The 19,436-nt window shown below is 43.6% G+C and overlaps 1 protein-coding gene across 2 annotated transcripts; it reads left to right on the top strand.

Moving 5' to 3' along the window:
- nup160 (nucleoporin 160) lies at positions 1-17,346 on the top strand. Of its 2 annotated transcripts, none has more exons than XM_044125040.1 (35): positions 1-109; positions 2,171-2,407; positions 3,552-3,660; positions 3,741-3,951; positions 4,448-4,670; positions 4,744-4,934; positions 5,644-5,880; positions 5,964-6,061; positions 6,130-6,214; positions 6,426-6,494; positions 7,316-7,399; positions 7,774-7,944; positions 8,774-8,873; positions 8,968-9,133; positions 9,250-9,383; positions 9,472-9,626; positions 10,730-10,866; positions 10,945-11,015; positions 11,642-11,792; positions 11,870-11,939; positions 12,541-12,639; positions 12,730-12,849; positions 12,926-13,021; positions 13,100-13,194; positions 13,401-13,497; positions 14,193-14,298; positions 14,420-14,580; positions 14,662-14,722; positions 15,312-15,422; positions 15,517-15,640; positions 15,722-15,820; positions 16,396-16,537; positions 16,765-16,890; positions 16,977-17,072; positions 17,164-17,346. In XM_044125040.1, exons 2-35 carry the CDS (start codon positions 2,317-2,319, stop codon positions 17,260-17,262), a joined length of 4,185 nt encoding a protein of 1,394 aa, XP_043980975.1. In that variant the 5' UTR covers positions 1-109; positions 2,171-2,316; the 3' UTR covers positions 17,263-17,346. The 2 variants fall into 2 exon arrangements, with proteins under 2 accessions (XP_043980975.1, XP_043980974.1); XM_044125039.1 differs by having other exon boundaries at positions 2-109; positions 15,306-15,422.
- The last annotated feature ends 2,090 nt before the right edge of the window (positions 17,347-19,436 follow it).

Genomic DNA, 19,436 nt, shown 5'->3' with positions numbered 1-19,436 from the left:
CTGTGACTCGCGTCATAATGGACAGGAGAGGAACTGCAGACCCGTCAGAACCTAAAGAACCAGACATCTGTGTCTCTTCATCCCTCAATCATCTCCTGAGGGTGATATGGTACAGAACATTTTGCTGTGTTTAAGTTTCTTATTGTGCTTTTAGTAGACTGTTATGTTTTGATTATTTGCTTATTTAATGTTAATATCAGCCAAAATAATGTAAGTGGCAATTTAAAGAACAAATCATACAAATAGATTAACAGTAAATGCATAAATATTTCCAACTTTTCTACTTTATGTTTGTTAGGGATTTCTGTATGTTTTATTGAGAAATGTTGTCTTTTATTAATTCAGTGTTCATTTAGACCTGCTGCCCACGGGCGACTCTAGATGGGGCCAACAAGGGTACAGAAGAAATTACGCTTAATAAATGCATTGTGTTAATACTCAGTGGTGGATTATTTGTGTTTTACTCTTTACAATACCAGAATTTTCACATAACCTTTACACTTTTGGCTGTTTGAGGACACATTTGGATTATTAAATCAGGTGTTATGATCAGTTACTCAGTACTTGAGCAGTTTACCAATTTTCTTTATACTTTATTAATTAAACGTGTTTAACTCTGATTGGAGTACAACTTTGGATTGCTCTATGGATCACTTTTTAAAAACAAAAAACACTGCCATAAAATGTTGTCTATCACTGCAGCGACCATCCCACCCCATGGGGAGCGTCCTTTATTTTAATTTCTGAAAGATGGCAACCCTATCCAGGTCCCAAAGTTTATGATTATCAGACTAACAGTTTTATGTTTCTGTGAGGCCGACTGCATCTTTTTTAAAACGTTCACGTAGAAACCGCGTCATATTTTTATCCAGCATGGCGCATGACCGTCATGCTCATTAACCACAAAAATGGCACCATTAGTCATTGTTGCCAGATTTGAAATTTTCCAGTCCAGATACAGGGTACAACTAAGCCTGTAAAACCTGACCAACTGCAAAGAAACAGTATCAATCTAAACCTCCAATAAAACTCATGTTAATAGCACTATATGTTTAGTCTATCCCTAAAATTTTAAGAATAACGTGTGTTTTGAAAAAAATCAACTTAAAATGGCAGTAAAGCTGAACTGATAATGTGCAGTGGTTGCATAAAACAACATAGTGATCAAATTGTGTATTAACATGCAAGACAACAGCTCAGTGTGGCTACACCCCCTAAGAACTTTCTGTCAGCTGTCGACTGTTATTCTGAATTATGTCACAGAGTCATGGCAGCACAGTGCTTCCCATATATGGAGGGGGGAAAAAAATCATAGTCTCTCAGTCCATGGAACAATACAGAATATAAGCAAGCAAAGAGCTCATTTGTTATATTTTTGTACCATCATAGGCCCCAAATAGTGTTAATATGTAAGTTTTTTTGTGTGTAACTAATATTCTCTACATCAGGGGCAGGCACTCCTGGTCCGCGAAGGCCGGTGTCCTGCAACTTTTAAATGTATCTCTACTTCAACACACCTGAGTCAAATAATGAGGTCATTAGCAGGACTCTGGAGAACCTGACTGCACTTGGGAGATGATTCAGCTGTTAGATTCCGGTGTGTTGGACCAGGGAGACATCTAAGAGTTGCACCCCTGCTCTACATTATACTAAAACAATAATTGTGGTTAGGTTTAATTCTCTTTCCAACCTTTAGTGTAAGACCGTTCAGGACGACCCCTTGTGGATTTAAAGAATCCCTTCACTCCTTTCAGCGTCTGAGATTTATTGCTGGCGTGTTTTTCAAAGAAAACATTTAAAACCCATTACTTTAGAGCCATGCAACAGAAGTTTCAGACCAAATGTGAAGATTTCTGAATTAAAAGCTCCCGTTCCATCCTTTTATTGACTTTTATTTATTATTATTATTATTATTAGCAGTAACTTTATGTTTTTATTTAAACAGTTTCATACCCACTCATTAAAATAGCTGGAAGAATATCGTTTTAATAGTGGCAGCCTATTTTAATTTATATAGTCTGACTTCTGCACTTTGTCCCTGAGAAGAGTTTTTAAACTATATTTCATTGTTCCTCCACCAGTGACAGTAATTATTCATTGTAAAGATCTTTTATTTTTTGAAACCATCAGAATAACGTGTTTACGTAAAAATAACTCCGTTTTCCAACAGGTCTGCGTGTTTGTGACGTAACGTTTCCGCAACACAGTTTAGCCAATGAGGAGGAGGGGCGTTCCCTTTTCTGCGTCTGTGAACTAAAAGCGGTTTGAAAGAGCGGCGCGCGCAGCCGTGGCCTGGCACGCAACCAGGAAGAGAAGATGGCGGCTGTTTTGGAGCGCAGTCTCGTGGAGATCTGCGGGTTCGGACGGGAAGCAGAACGGCGATTCCGAGAGGTCACAGTGAGTTCAGGTGAGAATCAGGTTCTGACGGATGCAGGCGGAACTGAGTTCTGGTTCTAAATGTACTGTAAAAGCTGTTGGACCAGCAGGTTGAAGCTAATAGCAGCTAGCAATGCTGCTATCTGTCTGTACTCATGGTCCTCACTGGTTTTAGCGGTGCGGTGATGGGCACCAGACAGCTGGGTTTAAGCGGGTCAGGCACCAGTTAATAAACCTCGTCAATAAATGAGGATTATTAACTGTTAATAGGAGTTTACTAGTTACTGGCTCATGCTGGCATCAACACACAGACCAGTCTCCTTAAATAGTTCAGACCGTCAAATCTACTGCTTTTCCCGGTTCCGATCAAACGTCTCGGATCCAACCATAACCATTCTTAGACCTACTTTGTGTGGGAGATTATATGTGCTTTGCAAAATGAGGGGAGGCACGCACCGATATTAGAAAGTAGGCCAAAAGCGATATCCTTTTGGCGGAAGACTATACTTTTACACCCCACAATCCTGGACTGCATCATTGTCACATGCCCAAACAAATACCACATGGCCAACCCCATCCAGAAACCCTAAAAGGCAACAACATGGAAATAAACATCTGGTGGACCAATTCCGATATGTTAAGAGTTGACTGACACTGGGCGTTGTTATGCTGATTTTGTGTGTATCCACAAAACTGGATCAGTCTCCTTTGACCCTGATATCATATAAGTTTTAGGGTAGGTGTTGATGCAAATGGTGGCACAACCAGTTATTAAGTTTATTAGACAATAATTTGCTAGGATTAAAAACTTTTTTCCAACAAGAAATGCTTAAAAAGCAAAATAGCGTGATACTGAAGGCTGCCAAGGTGCTATGAAGGAAAGCTGACATCTGGAGAATAAATTCCACAAATATGGTTGATTTATGTAATTTTCCTAATTAAAGTGCAAACATACTTGAGTCAGAAACACAAACATCCAGCCGTTAGTCCTGGTTCAGTGAAAGTTCTCCAGCTGAAGTTAAACTGGGATTGTTAGGAACCAAGCTCTGCAGTCTGTCCACTGATGAAAACAAAGATAGTCTGTGGAGGGAACAAGCTTCATCCTGCTGAGATCCCACTCCTGATTGTCCAGTGTCCCATTTCTGTGGCTAACAACTTACCACGCCTACCTGCAGGAGTAAGCGCTCTTCCGGGCGGGTTGAAGTTTGCAGACAGCGCCGGAGCATTCCATTACAATGAGAGTGGCAAGTTGCTGTCTGTCACCAGCAACCGCTTCATCCACTGGTGAGTAGGAGACACATTGTGGCTTTTCTAAAACGATATCGGTTGCTGCTATGTTTGAGTCTTCTCTGGTTTTGCTTCAGGTGGACGTCAGGGGACACAGTGCAACTGGTGGAGGAGTCTCTGGACACCAACCTGCTGAATAATGGCGTCCGACTGAAGTTCACCTGCTGCAGCGTCCTGCCTGGTGGAGTCACCGTCCACGAGACCCTAAGCAACATAATCATCCTCATCTGCACCAATCAGACTGTCCACAGGCTGGTTCTTCCTCATCCGGCGCGCATGTACCGCAGCGTGAGTTCCCAACAGGAATGTTTCCTCGATCTGAACGATCTGCTGAGCTTCTTCTGCAGCATTCCAGCCTGCAGCTTATTGGCAGATTCTTCTCGGTCTTCTTCTCTGCTCCAGATAAACTCTGCATTGCAAAACCAAAATCTTGCCAAGTCTTTTTGGTCTAGTTTCTACTCCAAATATTGTAATACGCTTGAAATAAGACAAGCACATAATAGGAGCTCATTTTAAGTCGATAATTCCTTAATGTTGATGAAGAAGTGCTAGCTACAAGTAAAATAATCTGCCTGTGGAACTTTCATTTAAACTTAAGACATGGAAAAATGTCTTGCTCCACTAGCAGATTTAACTTACTAAGTAATATTTTTTACAAATATTTGCACTAGAAACTAGACCAAAAATACTTGGTAAGATTTTGTGTTTTTGCAGTGTTTCTTTTGATGCGTGTTGTTGCTGATATAATACATTTTCGTGATGGACGTTTTTGTTTTTGTTCCAGGAGTTGGTTACAGAGCGCCACATGCAATCCATCTTCACCGATGTGATGAAGCTTGACCTTCGGGACCCGGCCCACTGCGCCGTAATCCCCGGCTGGGCGGGGCACACGGCGATTCCTGGCGCTGTGACGGCATGGCTCAGTTTTCCCGGAGATGCTCACTTTGCTATGGCTGCGCCTGCAGGAGGCATCACAGTAGTGACGCTGCCACCTCACAATTCGCAGGGTGAGTCACGCGACCTCTCTGTGATTCTGTGTGCGAGGGCAGGCAGTCGAGCTGTCTGTGCTCGTGTCTGCAGGCAGCGTGTCGGTGGTGGAACTGAAGAGGAGCTCCATGATGAGGAGGATCTCCGGCTGGATGCCCACCGCCATCCGGGGCGAGCAGAGTCCAGCTGACCTGGTTCTGAGTCTGGTGGTCCGCGAGGAAGAGGACGATTCGCTGATCTTCGCTCTGTGTCAGGATCACCGGCTGCGCATGTGGTCGCTCACGGTGGGTCTAACTTATTCAGAACAGAACGAGGACAGAAATTGTTAACTGTGATTAATGGATTATTGAAATAATCAACAAATTTAGTAATCGATTGTTCTTTAACTGGAGTATTAACTCAAAAAGCCCATTTGCTGAAAGAACACAGTCAGGGCAGTAATTAAGCCAAAACTGTGTTAAAAATATATTTGTTTTGCATTTAAGATTAAAAAAAAAAACTTTGTCTTTAAATACGTTGTAACCCAAAGTGGCTAATAGGTTTTGCTTCAACCGGTTGAAATTGTGTCAAAGAATCTATTACATCTCCTTGTGTTTTCCAATTATTAATTGATTAATCCAGAAAAGGAAGGCCAACAACTTAACTCTGCATTGGTGTCAAACGGAATGGTCTGCTATGTTATAGCATTATAGACAATAAAATGTTTATTTTCTCATCTAAAAAAGTAATTTGTTTATATTTTCATAATTTATTTCTAATATTGCACAAAAAAGTGATTAAATAAAACATCTGCAGAATGTGCCTTTTTTTTATCCAGTTAATTGTCAGAATAATTGATTGCTATAATAATTGTTTGCCCCAGCGCCAAACAGATCCAGGCTGTTTAGGGCTGTAAGATACTTCAAGAACTGAAGTATCTTGAACAGAGACTTCAGTTCAAGAAATATTTAATGATGCTTCTTGAACTGAACGTGGTTCTGTCTCCCTCCCCAGGAGCAGACGTGCCTCTTAGAGGCCGACATGTTGGAGTACATGCCGGCATGTAAAGGCGTGAGGCGGCTGTCGGGTCAGGGTCACCGTCTGAGGCTCGCCTTCTCATCCCGAACCGGGCTGTGTCTGTGCGTACACCTGGCCGTCCCGCAGAGAGGACAGTTCATCGTTCTGCAGCTTGTCGCCACGGACAACAACCGCTACAGCCTGGAACACATCTCTTCTCTGTTCAGCACGCAGGTGAGCCGCCGTAGAACTGCAGGTCCAAATATACGAGACAGCTCTGTCGTAAACTGATTGGACGTGATTTTTTTGTGCTGCAGGAAACTCTGGTGGACTTCGCCCTGACCTCAACCGACGTGTGGGCTCTGTGGGTGGACGAGTCCAACTCTGCCGTGGTCAAGTACATCAACTTCGAACAGTAAGTAGGCATTTTACATGCTTTGCCTTCTGAGGTTCTGATTTAAACTCAGTGTCTCTGCTTTCCAGCAACACAGCGGGTCAGTGGAACCAGGTGTTTGTTCAGCCACCACCAGAAGAAGAAGTCTTAATAGGAGTAGACCTGGACCCCAGGGTGAGTCCGGACGCACATCAGCGAAAAACAAAAATACACTCAGCAATCAGGGCTGTCCAGCAGCTTTATCATTTTCAGGTCGTTCCAGAGCCTGTAGCAGTTTGTTGCTCTGGTACTGAGCTTACTGGGTCCATAGTGGGTTCAATGTGTTGTTTGGGGCGAGACTTTCTGTGTTTATCTGCTTCATCTCTCCTCCATGCTGCTGTTTCAGGAGACCTACCTGGAGCATCTCTTCTCTCCGCTGCGTTTCACTGCGACGGCCATCGTCAGAGCCTTGCAGGTGAGTCCACCTGTCGGCCATTTTTGTCTGGAGTTCGCAAGTTTGGAGGGTTCTTAAAATCCTTGGAAATGCTTGAATTTAAATGAGGTGTTTTCAAGGTTTGAAAGTGCTTGATATTCAAACTTCACAGTTTGGTAATAAATAGCAATCTGACATTTGATTAAAAGCCTAAATTTAGAAAACATTATCTACAGTTGAAATCACATATTTAAAGATGATAAAGAGACATATGCTAATTTTTTCCCCTATCTGAAGTGAATTCATTCAATACATGCCAGAAACTTGGCGAGAACCTTTTTTTAGAATTTTCTTTTGTAACTTTCTCAAACCAGTCAGGCGTGTATAGGGTGTGTGTAAGAGAGACACCGTAATATTCTGTTTTTAGATTAGCTTGTCCCTGCTGCAGAATGTAGAATGTATATATATATATTATATTTTTTTTTCTGCCCACCAGGTTTTTTTTTGTGGGCTCTAGTGTCCCTTATAAGACAATAGGCTGACAGGAAAGGGGGAAGGACAAGGGGGGAATGCAGCAAATGTTGCCGGGTCCGGGAATCGAACCCGCGACGGCCGCGTCGAGGACTCAAGGCCTCCAAATGTGGGTCGCGCTAACCTCTACGCCACCACAGCACGCCCAAATGTAGAATATATTTTATTCAACATATTATATCATATCATATAATAGTGAACTTGTATTAGTTAATTTGTATTGTTTTTCTATCCAAAGTCTGGTGCTGGAAAGGTTTGAAACTGCTTGAGTTTTACTGTGAGAAAAGCGTACAACAGAGCTGCGTCTTCACGGTTTTGTGTCGTCTCTGCAGATCTTTCGTCGTGGCTCTGATAAGGTCTTGGATCCATCCTGGGAGAATCTGAAGAAGGAGGTGACCCAGGCTGTGGAGAGCGAGGTAACCGTCTTGATTTCCTGAAGAGCAGGTGGTGACAGATACCTGGTGAAACAGTAGGTGGCGCTGTGTGACATTCTTAAAAATGGAAACCAGGCTAACTCTTTCAGGATGTTATTTAACAAAGAAACAGGCAGTGGGTAAAGATAAGTCAGCCTTATTTCTAAAGCACCAAATGTCTTCTTCCAGGCGTGTGTGTGTGTGTGTGTGTGTGTGTGCGTGTGTGTGTGTGATGTGTGCTGAACATGTTGATTTCCTGGAAATGATTCAACAGAGAGTTTCAGCCACACAAAATAAAATCTAGATGTGTTCAGAGGCTGTCTGAAAGATTAAACTCACCTGTGCTGATTCACCTTCTACACTCTCCCTCCATGCAGCTGCAGAGCAGCGTCACAGAGTTCGAGTTTTCTCAGGAGGAGTACCGCCAGCTGCAGGTGGAGTTCTGGTCCCGGTTCTACTCCTGCTGTCTGCAGTACCAGGAGGTGGAGTCCACTCCGCTGGGTCTGACGGTCAGCCACCACACCGGGATGGCCTGTCTGCTCCGTAAGGTGGGGGCGGAGCCTCTCATTGACTAACCTGTGAAAGCAGGGAAGCACACAGATTAATTGCTGCCTGATGGGCTTAGACTTTTATCCAGAAAAATATTCCTGTTGAAAAATTAACAGAGGACTTTATGAATAACAAGTTGATGGATAACAGTCGGGAAGTTATTTCAAACTTGAGAGTCTTCATTAATGTTTTTCATCCCAAATATCGCAGTAGGGACCGGTTCTGTGTCCTGAACCACTATTTTTGTTCATAAAACTCAGTTGTGTGTTAAGATGTAAAGCAACTCAACTTTGTTTCTCAGTCCACTTGAAATGAAAATAAAGTTCACATATAAATAAAGTTACATTGTTTATTGGCCAATGTAACCTCACCACAGCATTGCAGAAATCTTGCCACATATTCTAGTTCTAGTCTCAAGTACAAACATCTTAGTACGCCTGGAATAAGACAAAACTATCCTAAGAGTAACTTTTCAGCAAGCTGCAGGATCTTGTTTAGTCAGTTCTTAAATATTGAGAAAAAACTACTTGTTATAAGTTAAATAATCTGCCAGTGGAATAAGACAATTCAACATATAATATGAAAAATATTCCTTGTTCCACTAGCAGATTATTGTACTTATAACTAGAACTTTTTTTTTTACACAATATAAAGTTAATTTTGTCTTATTTCAAGTGTACTAAGATGTTTGGATCAGATCATTTCATGTTTTTTTTGTTTTGTTTTTTTGCAGTGGTGTCTCTGCTCAGCTGGTCCAATCAGGTCTGTCGGTAGTGGCAGCTGGTTAACAGGTCGAAGGTTGATCTGTTTTTTCTGTCTCTGCTTCAGGGCTTCGTCTCGTTCCTGCTGCCGTGTTTCGCTGTGGATCACCTGTACCTGTCCCTCGATCCGTACCTGCTGTCTGAGGAGGACACGCCCATCAGCGACGGTAACCAACCACTGCTGCACAGATGAATGTCTCGGCTCTGCATGTTTTAACATGAGTCCCTCTGTTCACACGGCCTCTTCCTGTCCTCCCTCAGATCCCGACGCGGCCCGAGACATCCTGCAGCTGGTCCGGACTCTGCGGCTCGTCAGCGACGCCGTTTCTGCAGAGATGGCGTACGAGATGGAGAAAGCTCTGGAGTACCTCCAGACTCCTGAGAAAGCTGCCGAGCTGGTCCTGGAAAACATGGTGTGCAACGACAAGTAGGTCCCCTGACGGGAAGGCCATGCTCTGAACCCGACCAGATCAGACACATTTTCCACTCTTCGTGGTTCCAATCAGTAAAGAGCTAAAGAAACTATTGCCCTTTCTTCTGTAGAGATGGCGTGATAGAAGACATCCAGAACAAACTTCAGGACATCCGGAATCCCATAGCAGCCATGGTGGCTCTGCTGAGGGAGCTGGACCTGGAGACGGACTCTGAGCTGGGCGGAGACGGGCCTGTCGCTCCAGGTAGAAGGCCTGAAACGCAGACGGGGGCGTTTGGTTGGTGTGAACGCCCCCGTCTGTAATCCTGTAATCCCTGCTCTGTGTCTTGCAGGTCTGAACGTCAGGATGAGCCTGTCTCAGCTCTACGGCAGCAGCTGCGCCGTCTCCGTCATCTGTCAGGGCGTCTGCCACATGGCCATGACCCGAGCGCAGTTCTGCAGAGACCTGCTCATACTGCAGAAGCTTTACCTGCACTTCGGAGATAACGTACGTTCAACCTGAAGCGTCGCGTTGAAACCATTAATGGATTATTGAAATAACCATCAACTAACTTAGTAATCGATTAATAGTTAACTGGAATATACAGACTCAAAGACAAAAGACACTTTGCAGTAATTAAGCCAAAAAATACATTTTGCATTTAAGATTTTAAAAAACCATCTGGAAATACTCAGAACTCAAATGCTTCACTTGGTTGAAATTCTGTTTAAAAAAAAAAAATAATAATAATTCATGTTAAGTACCTTTTGTTATCCACTTATTAACCCAATAAATAATCAGCAGATCGACCTTGTGCTGTATTTGACTTTTCACATGTTGATGTTAAAAGTTTTTCTGGGTTTTTTAAGGTTTTATTGGTTCTAGTGGCCTTTATTTGATAGTTAATTGACAGGAAAGTGGGTAACGAGAGAAGGGGGAAGATATGTGGCAAAGGTCGCCAGGCCGGGAATCGAACCTGCGACGGCCGCATCGAGGACTAAGGCCTCCTTATGTGGGTTGTTCTTAACCCCGGCGCCACCACAGCACATCCCTGATGTTAAAAGTATTTTTAACTGCGGATGCATCCTTTGCTTCAAATGACCAAGCGTTCACTAAAGGGAGAGTTATGTTGTTCCATTTTAGACAAAAATAAAACATAAATCTTCTTATTTAAAAAAGGAGTTGAGTTGTTTATTTGCATATTTTAACATATTTCTAATGTATAAAAATGCCTGAAGTGGTTGAAGGAAAAGACCTGCAAAATGTGCCAATTTTTTCATTTGATTACTTGTCAGAATAATTGATAGATTAATCAATTACTAATATAATCATTAGTTAATCACATGCATGCAGCTCCATTGTAGTTGACGTTACACTGCAGCTGACTAATCATTTCTTTCAATAAATGGCTGAGAGTTTCTTCTGTTTTGAATAAAACAACTTTAGAAGAGACATGAATGTCCTGATCCATTTATGTTGTTTGCAGCTGATGGTTAACACAGAGATTCGCATTTCCAACAGCTGCTTTGTGTGATAAAATTGATGTTACCTGTGGACCAGGTGTGTTCAGGGTTCTGCCTCATGCTAACTGTATATGTGTGTGTCTCCAGATGTTTCTGGGCGGTGGAAACCAATTGCTGCAGCTCCAGCAGGATCTGATCCCGCGCACCTCCCACCTCCTCTCCTCCTACCACCTTCTCAAGCACATCAGTCAGAGCCTCGCTTCCTCCGTTCCCATGGACACCATGTGAGTATGAGCAGACACGCAGGTACGCCGGTGAGCAGATCCTGCACGACTCTCCCTGACTTCCTGTTGTCGTTTCAGAGATGTGAACCTGCAGCACCTCACAGCGCTGGAGCTGTCGGACACTCCGAGCATATCGACGGGTCGATCAGGTCAGAAGCCACACACACTCACAAAGGCTGCTCCCTCTAAGAAGGCACACTGCAATAAGCAATAAATCAATCAATCAATCGCATGGTAAATTCATTTCCATTTGTATGATTGCTTTACATACCAACTAGCTGCGTTTCTGAAAGACGATTTGTTTTATTTAGTGTTTTATTTATTTATTGTATTTTAAATCTCTTCCAGTTCCAGTGTTTGTTAGAATTGAAATGTATTTATTCTTGAGACGGTGCACTTGCATTATTATACATTACTTCAAGAATTCTTTCAAGACATAAATGTTGTTTGTCGCGATAACTGCAGGGCTCATTTATTGTTGAATAAAATTTGGCCGACCTCTGAGCTTCTTTCTTCCTGTGGGAGACGTTTGTCCCTGAAGTTAGTTATCTGAGAGCTGCAGTTTGAAAACGTTGAAATAAAAAAATCTGCTCTGATCCAGCTAAATATCAAGTTTATTCATAGTTGGTATTTATTGAATGAAAGGATTAATCTGCTGTTGCGTCGTGGTAAAACCATGAAGGAAGACAGTCTGGGCTCTTTGGGATTGCTAAAGGTTGTGTTCAGGTTGAAGTGGACTTCTCTGACTCTGCTTTGATCCGAACCGCCTCTGCAGTGCTGAACCCTCAGACGGTCCTGGAGCTCTTCTACCAGACTGCGGCCAGACGGATCATCGTCTCCCAGATATTTTCCCAGCAGCACCCCGACTCTCCGCTCCTCTGGACTCACATGATCTCCACTGTGGTCCAGCTGCTGGCTCAGCTGCTGTATCCTTCATCTGAACGAGGAGCGAGTCTCGCATTCCTTCTGTTCCTGAGTGTTCGTCTTAACTGGTGTGTCCCAGCTGGCCCAGTAACCCTGGCTTCCAGTTCCCAGAGTGTCTGATGGCCAACTGTCAGTTTACTCAGCTGCAGGTGAGTCGGGTTTGGTCCTGGATCCGTCTGAACAGAACAGACCCAAATGATCTTCACATCTGGTCCAGCTTCTGTTTGATGAATCCAGCTGAGTCAGGTCCTGCTGGTTCTGATGTTTCTGTGGGGGGGGTCTGTGCAACCTTACAAAATTTTAAATTCAAGTATCTAAAATTAAGGCAATAAAATAAAATGTAAATTGGTACATTGTGTTGTGGCAGACCTATTTTATCTTTATGCATTTTATTTATTTGTTTTTTGCTGGACTTTCACTGGAAAAACACAAAATCTTACTAAAACAATTTTTTAATATTGATGAAAAAGCACTTGAGTTAACTTATAACATGGGGAAATTTCTCTTTATAAGTGAAATAATCTGCCAATGGAACAAGTACTCTTTATTAAGAAATGATTTGCTTAAAACAAGCCTCTATATCTTGCTGAAAAGTTACTTGTAGGTTTGTCTTATTTCAAGTTCACTAAGACATTTGCAGTAGAAACTAGACCAAAACTACTTGGTAAAACTTTTGTTTGATGCTTTCGATTCACAGAACACATCTTCATCCTCGCCTTTGTCTCACATGTCCTTCCTGTCCCCCTGCAGGAGTACGTGCGTCTGATTGGCTCTTGGTGTCAGGTTAACATCGGTTCGTGCCGCTTCATGCTGGCTCAGTGTCACCTGACCAATGGAGAGGGCCAGAAGGTAGGGGGAACATTCTGCTGCCTCCGTAACCTTCCAGCCTGCTCACCTGAGATCCTGACATCACTTCCTGTCGTGTGTACGTGGCCCTAGGCTCTGCGGTGTTTCCAGGAGGCGGCGACAGAGGTGGAGAGGGAGGAGTTTCTAATGAAGCTGACAGGCAGCGAGGACGAGGAGGCGGCGGCCAGTCCGAGGCTGCAGTACTACAACAAGGTAAAAACGCTCAGGTGTGTCGCCGCTGCAGGACCGCCTGCACGAGATCACACTCACCTGTCCTGTGTGTGATCAGGTGCTGCGGCTGCTGGAGGACGTGGGTCTTCCCGAGCTCGTCATCCAGCTCGCCTCCCTGGCCATAGCAGAAGCAGACGATGACGTCCACTGTCAGGTATGTGGGCGTGGCCTGTTGCTGCAGGTGGGACGCATGAACAGGTGAACATGCCGGCGTGTGTGTGTCTGCCCGCAGGCGGCGCTGTGGACGAGGATCTTCAAACATCACCTGGATCTGGGACACAACAGTGAAGCTTACGAAGCTCTGACCCAGAACCCCGACAGCAGCATGTACGTCCAGACGCACGCACAGAAGCACCAGAACCTGGGGGAGCGGATCTCTCCCAGTTTCAGATTAAGCTTTGTTTGTGTGTGATCTTCTGATGGATCCCAGCGATCTGCTCGTCTTTATGTGGTTTAAGTCTCAGCAGACCGGTCCTGATTAAAATCCGATCCAGTTTACATGGAAAACAGCTGAAATCCTGTTTGTTTTCCAGGCAGCTGGATTGTCTCCGACAGCTGGTCGTGGTGCTCTGCGAACGGTCCCAGCTGCAGGACCTGGTCCAGTTTCCCTACATGAACTTGCATGATGAGGTAGGGACAGGTGGATTTGACATTTTCACAATATCTTCTTGTACTATTGTAACAACAATAAACGGGACGATAAGAACTTTTTACTTTTACAGGTAATTGTATAGCTGTATAGCAATTACAGCCCAACAAACATAAGTATTATTCTGGAAAAAAAAAAAAAAACATTCTTTATAACACGTCTTTAGGACACCAGTCAGATAAAAAAGTGTGATTTGTGTCACTAAACTGCACACGATAGTTGCATTTAATCCTATTTTCACATTTTATTTTATTGATGTCTACTGAGAATCTAGTAAAAATTACAACCCAGACAATACGGGCAGTTTGGGGGGATTTTAAACATCATTAATTGGAATTTATTGTAACAGTGATAAATCCAAATTCTTATGATTAGAAATTGATCACAATAAACGCTATGATGAGGCGAGACCTAACTTTTTCCAAAATGTAGATGCTAGTACAAAACTTGGAGGTGATCAGTTATCATTGATGATCATTAATGATCAGATACCGTCGGGTATGGGGAGTGATTTTTGAACTTTAGGTAGTTTCCTTCAGGATGATCTACTGATCAAGTTGGATTCAATGATTCATTTTCTCCTGCTGGTGGCGGATCTTATATGACCCGTGTGCTTGTCATGAAGCTGCAGCTACACCATGGTTCAGGTCTGACATTGTGGTCATGTGACCCCCAGGTGGTCGGCATCATTGAGTCTCGTGCTCGCGGTCTGGATCTGCTGACACACAACTACTACGAGCTTCTGTACGCCTTCCACATCACCCGACACAACTACAGGAAAGGTTGGGCTCAGAGGCTCTTTTTGCTCTAAACCAGTCCCAGTGCTAGACTGGTCTCACTGGTCTCTTGGCACAGAAACTAAAGCCAGAACCACTGATGCGAGTCCATCTGTCTGTCTCTCAGCGGGGACAGTCATGTTTGAGTTTGGGATGCGTCTCGGCCGGGAGGTTCGAACTCGACTCGGTCTGCAGAAGCAGGTGAACTGCTACCTCGCTGCGCTCAACTGTCTGCGCCTCATCAGGCCCGAATACGCCTGGATCGTCCAACCGGTGTCTGGGAGCACAGTACGTACACACACACACGCGCAGTAACGTTCACACCCAGTAACAGCAGTGTGTGTGCATTTAACTGTGTTTCCACTGCAGTACGAGCGACCTGGAGCGTCTCCGAAGAGGAACTCAGACGGAGAGTTTCCAGCAGAGCCAGGTGAGGTGCCGTCCTGTGAGTGGGCTTGAGAGTCTGGAGCTGATCCAGAGTCCAGGGTTCAGACCCGGCTTGAAATCCTTAAAAATGCTTGAGCTTCAATGAGTCTTTCAAGATTTGGAAAGTGCTTGATTTCTGTGTGAAGTCTTAATTTATGAAACATTATTTATTAAAGATATTAGATGTTTATTTCCTCACTCTCTGAAGTTTAATCAAGCCAAATGTCTCTTGTTGTAACTTAGCTAAACTTAACAAAATTATTTATATTCTGGAAATTCTTAAATCTGGAAATGCCAGAAAACTTAGCAGGAGCCTTTTTATTTTAGAGTTGTTGTTTTTTTTGTAACTTTCTCAGTCCTGTCAGGTGTGTAAGAGAGACTTTTCAAAACATAAAATGTTATATTTTAGTTTACTCTCTCCTGCTGTGGAATAGTGCCACAAAAAGTTGTTAACAGTAAAAAGGATATGTATTCTGTAATTCATTTGTATTGTTTTATCTCCAAAGTGTGGCGCTAGATCAGTTTGAAAACTTGAAGATGAGTCAAAAGTACTTGCATGTGTGTGAATCCTGAGTGTGTTTCTGCAGCTGCAGGTAGGCGACAGGTGGACATCCTGGAGCTCCATGACCTGGAAAAGGAGTACTTCCTGTCCCGCGCTCGCCTCACGCTGGCTCAGCACCACCCGCCATCGGCAGCCATCGCAGGTATGCGGCGATGAACTGAGAATAAATGGATGGAGTAATCAATTTATCCTGAACTGTTGATCGACCGGCTGATGGTTGTCACTCTCTGATCCAGGCAGCGCGTCTGCAGCCGAGCTGGTTCTGCTCCTGGTCCAAACTGGACTCTTCGACTCTGCTCTGTCTCTCAGTCGCATCTTCAAACTGGATCTGAGTCCTATCTTCGACACCCTGACCTTCAAGTGGGTTCACAGGAAAACCTGCTCCCTCTGCCTGCTCTTCTCCCCGTCTCTGATTACCTGCCTTGTTGTTTACCCGTCCAGATGCATCCAGCTGCAGTCCGGGGGGGAGGAGCCTCAGAGTGAAGCTTGGAGCTGGTTGGCTGCTAACCAGCTCTCTGTCGTTAACACTAAGGAGTCCAGGTGCGTTGTCGCTAATAATCTAGGACTGGGTGATATGACTGAAAAACATGTCACCATATGTGTTTGATATCTGTCGGCATTGATAATTACTGATGAGGTTTTTTTGTTTTAAATATCTGAAATTCTGCCAACCTGGTGACATGGTCTGTCATGTTTTATCCAGTTTTTTCTCTAGTTGTTTTTCTCCAGTTCTCCTTTCACTCCGCACTGTTTTTTATTTGTAATCAATGATGAGACACTGTGGCGAAACGTGAAACTGCTTCAAGTTACTCAGCAGGTTGTTGCTAGGTAACCAAAGAATGTGTGAGTTTGTTGCCACTCGCCATGTTTTGCCGACCGTGAGAGATTACCTCTGCCTACATCTCCCAGGATGCTGTGCAGTTCTGGCTCAGAGTTCAGTGAAATTATTAAGCATTCTATCAGACATATCACATCTTTTGATGTTGGTCACATGTCAGTATATATTATTGATTTATTGCCTAGCTCTATGATAATCACACTGATCAATCAATTGATCAATAAGCAGCAGAACTGTAGACTGATCTGTAACCATTGGGACTTTTCCTCTTCCTCAGTGCCGCAGACGAGGCCTGGCGGCTGCTGGCCTCCTACCTGGACAGGTATCCCTCCACCAACGGGCAGCATCACCGCCACGTCATCCACAAGCTGCTGACGCACGGTGTGCCGCTGCCTGATTGGCTACTGCAGTCCTACAAGGTGAGAGGGGGCGGGGTTACACATGGCAACAGCTGAGCTGTTATTTGACCTCAACAGTCTTCGGTTCATTGGTTTATTGATTCTTTATGTTCTGAATGAACTGAAGTCCATCGGTGGTCGGTGCGACATGAAAGTCCAATTAAAACGTGTGTCTATTTACTTGTTGTTTAATTCGTGGTTACCTTGTGTATTTGTTTATCTGTGGATACCCTGTTTATATTTTCTAGTGTGTGGACGCTCCCTCACTGCTGCGTCTCCTGCTGAACTTTGACCTCTTAGAAACAGCCGCGGAGCTCGTGTTGGAGTACGTGGACGCCATCCTCGGCCGTGGACATCAGTACTTTGGGATTGAGGTACGGGTTCTGTCAACCCTGGCTGTTACGGTTTTTGGCAGAGTAATTTGATGTTTTTTATTGTTTGTTGTTTTTTTTCCCTCCAGAGGCCGCTGTCAGCCACGTCTCCGCCCGCCTGGCTACCGTACACCGCCATCGATCAGCTTCTGCACGCCTTGAGCGAGACACAAACACACGGCAACGTGAGTCACTTCCTGTTTGCATCGCAGCTTTTTGTTTACCCCCTTCCCTGCTTGAGTTTAACTCAAGAATTTTTATTTTTTTTCCCCCCAGCTTCACATCAAAGTTCGAGACAAACTGGACGAGTATCACAACGTGGTGCAACAGACGACCGAACACCGACTCGCCTCTCAGAGACGAGTGGCAGCATGAGACGAGTCGCTGCCACCCGCATCATCTGCCAGTTTTCTATTTGTTTTTTATGTGTAAATCTTCTAATTAAAATCTTTTCTAACATTTCTTTTACTGTTGTTACTCTGACATAAATTTTTAGATTTTAAAGATAAATGGAAACATGGATAAAGACTCTGCTTTCATCATTTTACCCAACACTAGAAGCGGAATGCCTCCCTCTGGTCCAGACCTTATAGCCAAGTGGATCTCTGGAGCTGTGGTTCTCCCCGACCTCCTTCCCAGCTTGGCTGACTGTTAAAATCGCAGCAAAACAAAACGAAGTTTGTTCATGGAAGTGTCTTTGTGTTTGGCTGCTGGATCAAGAGGGGGCGGAGACATTGAGGCACAAAAGTGTTCAGGCATCAGGCTTTGCATGTTTGAGAGTCTTAACAATTATATTTTTAAAAATTTTAAAACGGCTTTTGTCGAAAATATCAGATTTAAAATGTTCATAGTCACTATACAACATTTATAGACTTGGAAAATATATTCCAGACGTTAGAAATGGAGAAAAAGAGAGCAGTTGTGTAACAAATAAGTTTTTCAGAGGAAATTCACTCCGAGCCTCGTAGATCCTCACAAAGGCTCTAATTCAAACAAGTGCGTAATCCATTAGGAATTACGAAACACTGTCTGCTTCAATTGAATTCTGTCAATGTGTGTCTGTATTGGAGGAAAGTGATCCCAGAAAAACAGGATGTGTTTTCCACAGACCCTCTAACAGAGCTGGAAGTGTTCAAGACTTTTCTGTCGAATCAGAGCGCTGCTGTGAGACCCAGTGGACCTCAGTTGGTCGTGTCTATGAATCGGGGGAATTATTTTTGAAAGCAGCCCACATTCCTTGGGTTCATTTCCTGTCAAATTTTGTCCACAAGTCTTTAACGGGCAAAGCACAATTCCTCTAACAACTGAAATAAACATTTTTCTCATCAAATCTGTATCTGGAAAACCTCCTGGTCAGAGAACATGATTTAGCTCTCTTCCTCCTCAACATGTCTGTGTTCTGCAGGGGCCTGACGAGCCGTCATTTGAACCAGAGAGAATGAAAACATGCAGGATACCGACCCTTAAAACTGACTTTGAACACGTAAAAGAAATGATCTGTACTTCTTCTAGCTTTGAAATAAAAAAAATCTTTCAATATCTTGACCAATCACTGATGATGATGATGATCAGAGTATTTCTGATCATGAACCCGACGCACCCCGGTCCTGGACAGCTACAGGACCACACATGGGAGTTAGATTCCGACATCTGGTTTAGATTAACATTTAGATGTCGAAGCTGCTAAATAGCTTCACCATCTGGTTCTGACTCCGATCTCTGATCATTCTGCTCATGCAGGACGACAATGACGCGACGAGAAGGAACTTTTGTCCCACCCGGAGTTTAATCAGTCTCTTTATCACAAACAAACACGACGGAGAACCCTGAGTTTTCTTCAACATTATTGCCTCTGAGGTGATTCGATATTCTAAGGACAAACCGAGGAATGTCTTTCTGTTTCTGATTCGATCTGAAAATTATTCATACCGCTGGACAGATTTATATTTAAATCATTGCGAAAGGATTCTAGAATTGTTTAAAAGCATATATTTTATTAACATGTTATGAATAATAATAAAAAAGAAGAGGTTCGCGGCTGTAAATAGAAGTTATTGCAGAACCTAAAGTGTTAAAGGAAGATTCGGCCCAGAGCATTTAGAGTTCACAAAGTAAACATCAGAGAAAATATTGTACCAATAAGCCAAACATGCCACAACGAAACGAATCAAAATGTCTCCAAAGCATCGGGGGACTGGCATAGGGGCCACCGGGGGATTCCAGGTAGATTCCAGGTAGATTCCAGGTAGATTCCAGAGATGCGCATCCTTCCTACTAAGAACCTCAGCATCACTAACATGTTTAAATATCGATAAGGTGAATCTGTGAGAGGGAAACAGCAACTTTTTACATGTTGGGGAAAATATAGATTATATTTGCTTTGCATTTCCCCACATGGTGGCAATGATAAAGTAGGATCCAATTAGATTCTTGATTAATATGGGTTGTTGCTATGTTGTTGTTTGGTGTTTTTGTTCAATGTGCTCCCTTTTTAAATTTGAGCTCCTGCCCCTCCAAAGGTCTCTGCACGGCCCTGATGCGTTGTTTCC

This window comes from Gambusia affinis, linkage group LG08, assembly GCF_019740435.1.
Source record: "Gambusia affinis linkage group LG08, SWU_Gaff_1.0, whole genome shotgun sequence".
In the NCBI taxonomy this organism is placed as follows: Eukaryota; Metazoa; Chordata; class Actinopteri; order Cyprinodontiformes; family Poeciliidae; genus Gambusia; species Gambusia affinis.
Note: the sequence above shows the minus strand (reverse complement) of the source record. Positions and strands in the feature narration are given on the sequence as shown.

Bases quoted from the DNA above. Each gene is read 5' to 3' on its own strand.
- nup160 (XM_044125039.1), top strand. From the start codon at position 2,317: ATGGCGGCTGTTTTGGAGCGCAGTCTCGTGGAGATCTGCGGGTTCGGA. The intron at 12,850-12,925 runs GTAAAAACGCTC...GTGTGTGATCAG, and splicing joins GGCTGCAGTACTACAACAAG to GTGCTGCGGCTGCTGGAGGA. The intron at 16,538-16,764 runs GTGAGAGGGGGC...TATATTTTCTAG, and splicing joins GGCTACTGCAGTCCTACAAG to TGTGTGGACGCTCCCTCACT.